The following is a 12,140-nucleotide window of genomic DNA, read 5'->3' on the forward strand; positions in this document are numbered from 1 at the left end:
TAACAGGGTTAAATTGTCACCCTGAAAATGTCACATTTAATATCAATTATTCTCAACATTACATTGGTAGTGTATTTTATATAGATATTTTCCATATGCACATCAAATATTCCAACTTTTTCATTATACTCGGATCTATTTTATGTATTTGTAGTATATAAACAACTCATAAGGATGGATTGAGTCAAAGGCTTTACAATGATCAATAAGAACAGTGCAGATAATATGGTATTTTGAGATGGTTTGTTCAATAATAATGTGTTATCTGATTATCAGTAGCACCATCATCATCATCATCACTATTTTGGTGTATATTTATTTGAACATTGAACATGTCACCACTTATCTAGTTCTTTATTTCTTAAAAAGAACTATCATTATTATATGTTATGAAAAACATATTTTGGAAAATAATTTTATATTCACTTAAGTCCTATGTGTGTCTTGGTAAATTAACTCTAATGTGTCCAGGCATTTTGTTCTTTTTTTAAAATGGTGTTTTCTTTTTATCTCTTCTTCTTGATTTTTGTTCATATGATATATGAAATGGTGATGATTTTTGTGGATTTATTTTTTGTGGTCAGAATGGTTCACTTGCTGAAGGTGGCAACTGATCACTTAAAATAAATATCTGACATCTGTGCAGCACATTGCAATTATCAGAGTCATTTAGTACGTTAGGATCACAACTTAAAATGGGTCTGTTTTAGTAAAATGTCACTACACATGCAGGCGTGGGGTGGGGTGGGGAGTGTTATTATATGGACAAGTCTCTTAACAGGGAAACAATTCATTTAAATTTATTTCAATCGATTTAAGAGCTATTGGTTAACTGAACATGTTGGTGGAACTTATTAACAAATTGAGCTGAATATCCATGACAGCAGAAACAGTAAATGTAAAGAAGGGAAGTCATACAATTGTAATAAATAGATCAACAAATATTATCTAATTAATAATCTCAACTGGGACCTCAATGCTGCACAGAAACTTATTTCTCCCTCTTTTGCACTCCCCATAGCAGCTGATGCAAACCATTTTTTTCTTTTCAAGTATCTATAGTATCCCTTCTATTCTCCCTCTCAACAGAAAACCTTACCTTCTTCACTGAGAAAATTCAGGCCATTTACAATGAACTCCCTCTTCTCCCTATTACATGCATTAAAACTCTTACATCATGTCTTTTTCTTCTTTGTAAGGCCAATTTCTCTGTTAGCATTGATTTCATTCCTTCCTATCTCTTACCAATCACTATATCAACAAGAATTCATGAGGTGAATACTATGTGCCAAGCTCTGTGCTAATGGCAGGACATCCAACCACATAACCACACAATATGTGAAAACTGTCTCTGTCCTCATGGAGATTCCATTATAAACTCTTCCTCTAGGAATTTATTCTTAAGATTATACTCACTTTTTCTCTTCTCTTCCATTTCTTAACAATTGACCCTTTCCCTGCTGCCAACAAACCTGACTTGGTTTCCCCTGTTCTTCAGTTAGGGAGGGGAGAGGACTTGGAAAAGACTTCCTGATGTTGAAAGCTGAGCTGGAGCTCAAAGAAAATCAGAGAAACCAGGAGGTAGAGAGAGGTAGGGACAGCATTCCAGCAATAGGGAACAGCCAGTGAAAATGCCCAGTTAGGAGACCAAATGTTCTATTTGACATGATACTGAATCTAAGAGTACATAGAGAAAAGTGTAAAAATATTGTGAAGATAGGAAGGGACCAGGTTATCAACTGCTTTATCAGCCAAAAAAATGATTTTATATTTGGGTCCTGTTGGTAATAGGGAGATATTGGAGTATATTGAATAGGGGGTCAGATCTCGGCTTTAGGAAGATCAATTTGTCAGATGAGTGGGGAGCTATTGAAATTCAAACCAGTTCAAGAAGTCCTAGAGACAATTCATGATGTGAGATCAGAGCACCAAAAGAGAATTTACCGCAATAGTAGTACTGCTGGGGCAAAGTTATGAGCAGTTTAGTAACCTTACTCTTGTATAGGAGTAAAGGGGCAACTAGGTGGTGCAGTAGGCAGTGCAGTGGCCGGTGCCTGGAATCAGAAGGATTCATCTTCCCTAGTTTAAATCTAGCCTCAAACACTTACTAGCTGTGTGACCCTGAGGAAGTCACTTAACCCTATTTGTCTCAGTTCCTCATCTGTAAAATGAATTAAAGAAGGAAACGAAGAACCACTCCAGCATCTTTTGCTGAGAAAACCCTGAATGGGGTCATGAAGAGTTGGACACAACTGAACAACCACTGTGTAGAAAGGTCACTTTACTTAAAAACATTTTTTAAAAAAGAATGGTAACTTTTCAAAGCAATACCAGTTCAAGCAAAGGAAGACTTGGCTTGAAGAACTATAATTAACTCTCTATCTAAAATCTTTTTTTTTAAGTCCTCTTCTTCCCTGAAATATCAGGACTGAAGAGAGGTCACTGTTACTATTAACAATAATATTAAAATCACAACAGATCTTAAGCACAAAGCAAGCATTAAAAACATGTAATAGTAGGCAGCTTAAAAAGTAAAAACTGATTGTTTTAACAGTGGAGCCCTAATACAGTAGTTCCCCATTTAGAGTACAGGAAGTTTAAAAGTTTCATGACTTGAATCATCATTATAATAATAGTTCACATTTAAATGGGGTAAAGTGCTTTCCTCACAATAACTTCATGAAGTAGTTAGGGCAAATATCATCACCATTTTAAGAAGGAAATAACTGAGGCTCGGATGGGTTGACTTAGTTAAGTCCCAGAGTTAAGAATCTTCTGGCTTCAGTTCATTGTTTTTTCCACTATGCTATGTAGGCTCTCATCATAGAATTACAGCATGTTAAACCTGGTAGGGACCTTAGAGATCATCCATCCCACGCCCTCATTTTATAGCTGAAGAAACTTGGCCCAGAGAGATTCATTGAATTTGCAACAAGGTAGCAGCAGAGCTTGGAATTCATGAGTCAACTTCTAGTGTAGCTCTTGAGGAGAAACTTCATCTAACTTTGTATCTTTTAGGTGTCGAGCAAAAAGTACATCGCTGGCATTTAATAAATATTTGTTATCATTTTCCTGCAAGGGGTTTTAGTAAAGATGAATAAATACAAATAAAATTATTTTTGAGTTCTGCATGTATTGTATTTTTAGCCATTCACCTCTAAGATGAATAATTTTTTTTTACCTTTGTCCAAAGTGTGTCAGAGAAAATGAATTTTAAAACAATTGTGGGGAAAGGATCCTAAAGATCCAAAGAGACATTTTCAAGGAAAAAGGCAGTTGGGCTTGTTGCCTGGAAGTACTTTTTCAGATCTCCTGTATAGTCTTCTGGAAAAATCCACTCCAAGCAGATCGTACGTAAGCAACATACACTAAGAAGTCCGATTCGGAGTTGGCTGGCGAAGGAGCATTTGGTGGGAAGATGGAAGGTCAGGCAAGGCACGGCTTTAAACAATGCGGTGGGCTCTGCGCCCCGGGCTTCATCTCTTTATCTGGTGACCCCTGGCGCTCTCAGCTGGTATAACCTCGCACGAGAGCGTGGACCAGCGGGGGCCCACAGACTCCGAGGATGCTAGCGGAGTTAAACATTTCCTGTTTGAACTTTACGAGGCCGGATTTTGTCCGGATCCAGTATGAAAGAAAACACCAAAACCCCCACTAAACTCCCCCAAAATCAAGAACAAAAAACCCAGCCTAGCTGTAAGTGATGTGCACACATGGAAGGAAATAAGAGCAGCGGCCCCCCCAAAAGCAGCGAAGGTGGAAACAAACTCCAGACAGTAGTTGGTGCAGAGGGAAAAGACGTGAATCTCTCCCAGCCCCCCGCGCTTACTGGCAGACTTCAACTCAATCTGTTTTGCTTCTAAAATAAGGGAAACTTGTTGATTATTCTCTGGACCCTAGCCTCTCAGAAACATTTTTTTCTATCGTGGGATCTAGAAAAGGAGCTGAGAAATGGCCTTTAAGTGGAACTGGGGTGGAGGGGGGGATCATTTTCACGGCCCTTTCCTCTCTCTCCCCAGTCATTCAAGCTCCACTGGTCCTTATTAGACCGCTTGTGCAATCTTCGTGTCCTCCGGAAGGAGTCTGCGGCGTCCCCGGCTTTGTAAGCATGGGCTCTGGCCATCTATCCTTCTGTGTCTGCCCTCTTTCCTCCACCCTCACGCCCCGACAGTCACTCACTATCTACTTCTGCTCTCTCCATTAAAACCGAACAACAGATCATTTTCCATTGCATGGCAACCCCAAGAGGGCTCTAGCCTCAGCAGAGCATGATGGGAGTCTCTTTTAACACTCACTCATTCCCTTCCTCCCTACCCCCATTTCTTTTTCTTCCCCTCCTCCAGAATTAATTCCTTAATAATGTATTTCTTAGGTAGCGCAGGCTCCCGGATGGACATTAGAATCCACAGTAAGGCTCGACCAGCCAACCCGAAGCATAAAGCGGGGCGGTTTCCGGAACAAACTACAACTCCTAGGAGACACTGGGCTTCAAACTGTCGCAGAGCACCACGGGCGTAGTAGGCCACCTGCCCCGCGTTCCCTTCGAAGTACGGGTTGGAGAAAACCACAAATCCCAGGGAGGCCTGGTGCTTGCACGCCTGCGCAGGAAACGGAGGGAGGGAGTTGGGGTCGTGAGGGGCGGGGCAGTACCGCCCCAGGTGGGGGGCGGGGCCCGAGGGGGACTGTGTGGAGGCTTCTGGCTCCCGGCGCCATTTAGCGCGGAGTTTCTCAGGCGGACGCGCCGCTTGTCTTCCCTCCGCCCAGCCCCACCTTTCCCGGTGACAGAAGGCGCCAGGTGGGGGGTGACGATTCCTTCTCTCCTTCCCCCCCCCCCCATCCCCTTCGCCTCCTCAACTCCCCGAGCCGGGGGAGCGGCGGAGCGCGAATCCCCTCCCCGCCAACCCCTCCCCCTCCAGCCCCGAGGCGCCCGGCACCGGCCCGGGGAGCGAAGGGGTTTGGCTGGGCCCAAGGCTGACTGGCAGGCCTCTGGGAAGGTGGGGTCGGCGCCACCGCGGCCGTGACTTCGATTTTTCCCGTCCTGGGGGCCTGATGGGCACCCAGTGAAGCGGGAGCCGCTTCTGGCCACCCCACCCCCCGGCGGGGGCGTGTGTGGGAGGAAGAGGGGCGCGACTGACTGAACCGCCGGGAGCTTTCGACCCCGTTCGCTCCCCTCCGCCTTCCTTGGCCCCTCCCCACACTTTTGCCCGGGCTCTGGGCGAGGAGACGCCGCCGCCCGCCGGTGGAGTCGGAGGAGGCGTTCCTCCGGCCGCTCGTGGCCGCCGCCGCCCTCGGGGCCTAGCAGCCCGCCCCGCTGGGGGGGGGGGCCGGAGTGTGGTGGTTGTAGGGAGCCGGAGCCGCCGCCGCAGCCGCATCCGCTTCCACTCGTCGCTGTCGTCCTGCCCTCTCTGATGACTGCGGTGCCTCAGCTCCTCGTTCCCGCCCGGCCGCCTCCAGCCGCAGGATGGATGCGGAGCGTGAGGCGCTAACTCCCCCGGACCAGCGCCTGGAGCCCCAGCCAGCGAGCCCCCTCCAGCAGCGGCGGCGGCGGCGGCCCCACCTCCCGCAGTCGGGCCCAGAGGCTCCTCTCGCCACTCCGGAGACTTGTCGGTGCTGAGCGGGAGCAGCCGTTCCTGGTCGGAAGGACCAGCTGCGGTCGCCGCCTCGTACCGGTCTTCCGTCTTCCTCCATCCTTTTGGATTGCCCCTCGCCCCCTCCCCCACCCGTTCCATTCAATTCTCGGTCCCGTGCGCCCCTCGCTGGCGGACTGACCATGTCGGGGGGCTCTGTCGAGAAGCAGACCGGTCCTGCGGGGCCCCGCTTCCTCTCGCCACCGGCCGTGCCCCCGAAAAACGGCTCGAGTTCGGATACTTCAGTCGGGGAGAAGCTGGGGGCGGCCGGGGCCGACCCCGGAGCCGGCAGGACTGAGGAGTACCGGCGCCGCCGCCACACGATGGACAAGGACAGCCGAGGGGCGGCCGCCACCCCCACCACCACGGAGCACCGCTTCTTCCGGCGGAGCGTGATCTGCGATTCCAATGCCACGGCCTTGGAGCTGCCCGGCCTCCCTCTGTCTCTGCCCCCGCCCGGGGCCGCCGCAGCCGCCGCCGCCGCCCCCCAGCCCAGTGTCGCCCCGGAGCCCCCCCGGGAGGAGCCCTCGGCCGTCCCGGTCCTGTCTCCGGCGGCCCCGCCGCCTCCGGCCCCCGCTGCCCCCGCGGACCATCCCAACGGCGGCCCAGCACCCGCCGCCGGCCGCGACCCCACCGTCCAGCACGCCCCGACTCCTGCCGCCTCCAGCCATGTGAGCGGCAAAGAGGAGGCTGCGGCCGCCAGCAGCAGCAGCGCCCGGGAGCCCGAGGAGCGGAGCCAGCCGCAGGACGACAACGAGGAGTTGGAGACCAAGGCCGTGGGCATCTCCAACGACGGCCGCTTTCTGAAGTTCGACATTGAGATCGGCCGAGGGTCCTTTAAGACGGTCTACAAAGGCCTGGACACGGAAACCACCGTTGAAGTAGCCTGGTGCGAACTGCAGGTAATGACCCGCTTGTTTTTTATTTATCTGGTGGAGAGAGGGTTGGTAGGGTTGGGGAAGAGAGGACAGGGCGAAGAAACTGTACGAGTTTAATATTTTGAAAGCGATCGTGCCAACTTGTGAAGAAGTTGGGTCCTTTGCACACCTCTTGTTCATTGTCCCCTTCTCCCAGTAGAGTTTCTAGATCGCTGTAGATGAGAGGGGGCTGGGCTTCGAAGTGGTGTGAATTAAAACTAGTTAAGGGTGCTTGGAGAGAAGAGACATATTGGTAACTGAAAGGTTTGAAAATAGTGAGGGAGTGCCACATCTATATGGGGTGTACAGGAACCTGACTTGTATTATTGGTGATGCTGGTATTCGTGGCAGGGACTTTTTGGTGAGTTAGTGAAGAGTCCCAGTTTTTTTTAGGAATAAAAAGATAGATGCATCACTGGAAAGTACAGGATCTTTCTTCAAAACCTTTTGACCTTCTAATTTAACTCTACAGTACTAGCCTTTTACCACCGATGAGCTCAAGGTTTCCAGATTAATTTTTCCACCTCAAGATTAGGTCTTAATTCCAAAGACATAGAGCTTACTATGTCTTTATATTTGGATTCCTAGTCGGTATCCTAAACCAGAATGCTACTTAATGGCTACGGTACTTCGTATCTTAACTTGAACTTACTACGAAAGTTGTAATTAACTTTAAAAGTTTCCTCCACCTGTCACTCCCCTCTCTCCCAGTTAAGTGCCCCCCAAACTAGCAAGGATACAGAAAAATGTACGTTTAATAATGTTTAAGCCATGTAGTTGCCAACATTGATCTGATACCATTACTTAAAACTCCTATTAGTTTTCGGAACATGTTCTGTGCCAGTTTTCTCAAAAAAGGCGGGGGGGGGGCGCCTTTTAGCGTTGTAGTCTTCATTGTCTTATGTTTGTTAGAAGAGTTCACTAAGCCACACTCCCCCCAAATCTACAACATAGTATTACACCCTTTTAAAAGCTCCTTTAAGATTGTCACCAGTATAGACAACTATAATTTTAGTATTGTTGTCTTAAATGGTGCACAGCTTAACTGACTAGTTCTGTCTTTACCAGATGTTCTGAAGGTACTATAAGTTGCCAAAAGAAACTTGAAGCTTTGTTGAATCATATTATCCAAAGTACTTATGAAAAGTGCGATATTGGTCTTTCAAATCTTAATGAAATAGTAAAATGGGTAGAATAAGAAAATCACTTAACCATTAGTTAACAACAGTTTGTGAATGAAGTTCTTCTATTTAAATATTGAAACTACTCTTGGCAAAATGCTAAAGCCACAAGATAAATGAGTGAAAAATTATCATATAGTAAATGGAAGTTAATTCCTAACTATAGAGACGTTCATTATAAACTAATGTTTCAGGAGGGTGTACTCATTAAGACATAAACTGAATTTACTATAAATGATATTGAACTTATAATGATAAACTATCTAATTACCTAATAATTAACTATTCAGTTAATCAGTGCAGATTGAACCCTGTCTCTAACCCTGAGAGAGCTGCTTAAAGCTCAAGAGATATTAAAACTTATTCATGATAGTTAATATATGTCAGAGTAAGAATTTCAACCACTGTCTTTCTGATGCTGGGTCCAGCATTCTGTTAATTATCCTGTACTTGAGAAACAATTCCCTTTCTATAAACTGACAAATTGCTATCTACTCTCTGCTTGAAGATCTAGTGAGAGGATGCTCAGTAATTCCATTGGCAGTTCATTCAGTTTTTTTTCAACAGCTCTATTTTTCTTTACTCTCAAAATACTCTAAATTTTTCCTTACTTTAAGTCTGAATTTCTCTCTGAAGCATTTATCTGTTGCTGACTGTGCACTTTTGGGCCACACAGAAGAAATATAACCCGTCTTTCCCCTGAAAACTCTTTAAATACCTGAGGACTGTCGTAGTCTCCCAGACCCCAGCCTTCTGTTCAAAGGCTAAGCTTTCCCAGTTTCTTCAATTTGCCATCCTCTCTCCATCTTATCAATGGTCTTTTTAAAATGTTGTGTCCAGGGGTGAACATAGTTCTCCAGATATGGTATAATTATAGCACAGTAGGACTATCACCTCCTTAGCTCTGGATACTATGCCTCTCTTAATGCAAATTTAGTTTACCTTTTAACTCTTTTTGGTTGCCGTATAACACAGTCAACTTATTAAGCTTTTTTTTTTTTCTTTTCCCCACACTACTGTCCTGGATAGTACTCTTACATATACTTTGGATCTTTGGTCTCATAGATAAGAATACTCCTTCTAAAGCTCAGAAAGTTTTATTATACTTGTCCCTGTTCAGTTTTATCATCTTAGATTCTGAACACAAGATCTTTTTGGATCCTTACTCTCACCCAGTGTATTAATTATTCCTAAGAGCTTTGTATCATCTGCAAATTTCGATAAACATGCCATCTGGTCTTTGTCCAAGACATTGTGAAAAATATTAAATGGTATAAAGCTAAGCACAGATCCCTAGGGCACTCAACTAGAGACCTAATTTCATGTTGACATTAGTAAGTCATTAAACATTTATTAAGAACTATGTGCTAGATATCTAGTCATTACTGATGACCTTTTCTCTCTGATCATTAAAGCAGATTTTAATTCATCTCACAATGTCTAGCTTCACAGGAAAAGTGTAAGAGACTGTTACTTCTAGGTAAGCTGTATCTATAGCATTCTTTTGTTTTACCAATTTATCAATCTTGTCAGAAAAAAAGGATGTGAATTTAGTTTGGTGTGATCTATTCTTGATGAAGTGGTGCTGGCTCTTTGTGATCACTTTTCTTTTTCTAGATATTCACTAATCATCCCTTTTGGTAATGTCATACTGTTTTCCCAGGAATTAAAATTCAATTTACTGGACTATGATTTCCAGGCTCTATTCTGTTCTTTTTCTATACACATCAGTGTAATACTTGCCCTTCTCTAGTCTTCTAGTGACCTTTCAGTTCTTTCTGCTCAGAAATGTCCAGTTTTTGGAGTTCATTGGGTGGTAGTTGAATCAGGCATTAATGTCCTGCTCTAAATATTTGTTACTGTGTGTCAGATAATGTGCTGAAAATAAAATTATAAGATAGTTCCTGCCATATAGGAACTTCTTTTCTAGTAGGGGGAATCAATATGTTCATAAATAAGTAAATATTGGGGATACATCAAGTAAATATAGTGATTTGATGGGAGGGAGCAGTAACGACTGAGTGCAATCAAGGAAGGGCCCCTTGAAGGATTTGGAATTTGAGCTAAGCCTTAATAGACTCTTGGGATTCCAAGAGGTCAAGGTGCTTGTGCAAAGACTCAGAGATGGAATGTTGTATGCAGAGGAGTAGCAAGTAGGACAGTTGGTTTGGAGTGAATTGTGAATAAGGGAGAGTGATGGATAATCAAGCCTGCAAAGATAGTCTGGAATTCGGTGATAAAGCGCTGTAAATTTTAGACGTAGGAATTTGTATTTTATTCTAAAGACAGTGGAGAGTCCCTAAAGCTTCTTGAACAAAAGAGTGGCATCGTCAGACTTGTGCTTTAGGACTATCAATTTGACAGCTGTGTGTGAAGGATGGATTGTAGAAAAGCATTGACGAGTCAGAAAGAGACCTCTTAGGGTTGTCTGTGCAGGCAAGAGGTGATGATGTTAGGGGAAATGTGGTAAGTAGAGAGAAGAGTATGAATAGGAGAGATGTTCAAGAGGTATAATCCACAGAACTGATTGGAGGTGCCTTGGGTTTGGAGAACAGGGGAGATGGGGAATAGTAAAGGAAAATGAAGAGTCAGGGATGTTTCCTAGGTTTGCAAACCTGAATAAAGTCAGTAAATTAGCAGAAAGGGTGAATTTACAGGAAAAGATAATGAGTTTACTTGATTTTGAGATGTATATGGAACTTTCAGATGGAGATATCTAGTGAGCAGTTGGAGTATTTTAACAGTATTGATGCTCAGGAGAGAGGAGCAGGCCTCATGAGCTTTTCAGGGACAGCAAGGTACTTGCTTTTTTAACTTCTCCCTTTTATCTAGGATTTCAACTGCCTGTTAACCCTTTATTGTTTTACGCTTGTATTTAAAAAATTAATTTTTACTGGCAGAGAAAAAAGAAGCAAAATAAAAGTTAAGGAGTTTTACCTTCACTTCTGTCTGTTATCTTGTCCCATCTATTCCTAGCAACAGAACTATACCTTTGAGTTTCTGTTAACAAACAAACAAACAAACCCACAACTTTGTTTTTAGAATTCCATGTGAAGCTCATCTCATAGCATTACTGGTGATCTTTTAGGGCCGTGCTGGGCTTTTGTATTCCTCCTCTAATACCTACCCTTGCTTTCATCTTTTGCACATTTCTTTTTAAAATTTTAAGTTCGTTCATGTGTGGCTGCATCGGTCTCTAGCTCTTCTTTGGAATTATTTTTATCTTCAAAATTTCACTCTTAATTTCCCATCCCTTCTCAGCTGACTCCTTCTTTATAATTTTTTTTAGACATGGATTCCTACTTATCCTTTCTCTGAACCCTTTGAAATATGTTTCTCCCCACTACAGCTCATCTTCCACTCCTTTGCCAAATTGATCTTTCTAAAGGACAGGACTAACCATATTTTTCCCCTTCCCCTTCCCTTTTCTTTCCTTTCCCCTATTCTCCATTACCCTTTTTCCCCACCTCTCAGGTAGTTAACTCTAGTGGATATAAGATTGAGTATATTGACTCCAGTATAAAATCCTCTGTGGGATATTCAAAGCCCTTCATAACTTGGCCCTTACCTACCTTTCCAGTTCTTCTTAATCCCCTCTGCCTGTTCTGTGAGCCATTGACACTGGCCTCCTCAATCTTTTTTGAACAAGATGCACATCCCCTGACTTTATTTTTTTTACTGTCATTTTTACTGGCTAGTTGCATGTCTTGGATACCTTCAAGTCAAGTTAAAATCTAATTTATTTATTGAAAGAGAGAGAGAGAGTGTGTGTGTGTGTACACATACTTGTTTGCATGTTGTCTTCTCCATTAGACTGTGGGCTTTTTGAGATCAGGAACTGTTTTTCCCTTTCTTTGTAACCCTAAGTGCTTGGCACATTACCTGGCACTTCGGAACTTAATAAATGCTTCTTGACTTGCTTTCCTCAAATCTAGGATTTATGTAGGACTATGCCCAACATATATATACTTTATCACAAATTACAAGTTAGAATGGCCACTTTCTTCCCCCCAACCCACACTTGCCACAAAGGTTCCCATTATTTTCACTACAAAAACAAATTTTTCCTTGTTTATGAGATTTAAATCTAGTATAGCAATTCTCCCAGTACTTCCTCCAGCTTTTGAAGGATAATATTAATTTCCCTGATTTTGACAGAGACAGATAACTAAAGTGTTGTGTCCCTGTCTCCCCGTCCACTATTTTATGCTTTCGTACTAACCTTTTGATATCTCCTAAATTCTTCATTTACTTCCTTTTTCTGTGTTCAGGTGGTCGGTAGCATACATTGCCCTAACAATCTAGCTTCTGTTTCTGTTTTATTTTTTAGAAGAAAAAGTTTCTTTTTTCTTTTTAATCACAGATATAGTATGTATTTATATAAAAGCCTTTGAGGCTATCGGTCTTATTGATGG

At 43.7% G+C, this 12,140-nt stretch overlaps 1 protein-coding gene across 16 annotated transcripts in view; it reads left to right on the top strand.

Annotated features, from left to right (window-relative positions):
* The first annotated feature begins 5,629 nt into the window (after window positions 1-5,629).
* Window positions 5,630-12,140, top strand: part of WNK1 (WNK lysine deficient protein kinase 1) — a 174,287-nt gene continuing 167,776 nt past the window's right edge. For 9 of the 16 annotated variants that reach the window (XM_072654091.1, XM_072654095.1, XM_072654097.1 and 6 more), the window contains exon 1: window positions 5,664-6,529. In XM_072654091.1, coding sequence (XP_072510192.1) covers window positions 5,771-6,529 — 759 coding nt within the window. In that variant the 5' untranslated portion in view covers window positions 5,664-5,770. Of the gene's footprint in view, window positions 6,530-12,140 lie in introns of all 16 variants that reach the window. The other 7 variants (XM_072654101.1, XM_072654102.1, XM_072654104.1 and 4 more) reach the window with 3 other exon arrangements.

This window comes from Notamacropus eugenii, chromosome 3, assembly GCF_028372415.1.
Source record: "Notamacropus eugenii isolate mMacEug1 chromosome 3, mMacEug1.pri_v2, whole genome shotgun sequence".
In the NCBI taxonomy this organism is placed as follows: domain Eukaryota; kingdom Metazoa; phylum Chordata; class Mammalia; order Diprotodontia; family Macropodidae; genus Notamacropus; species Notamacropus eugenii.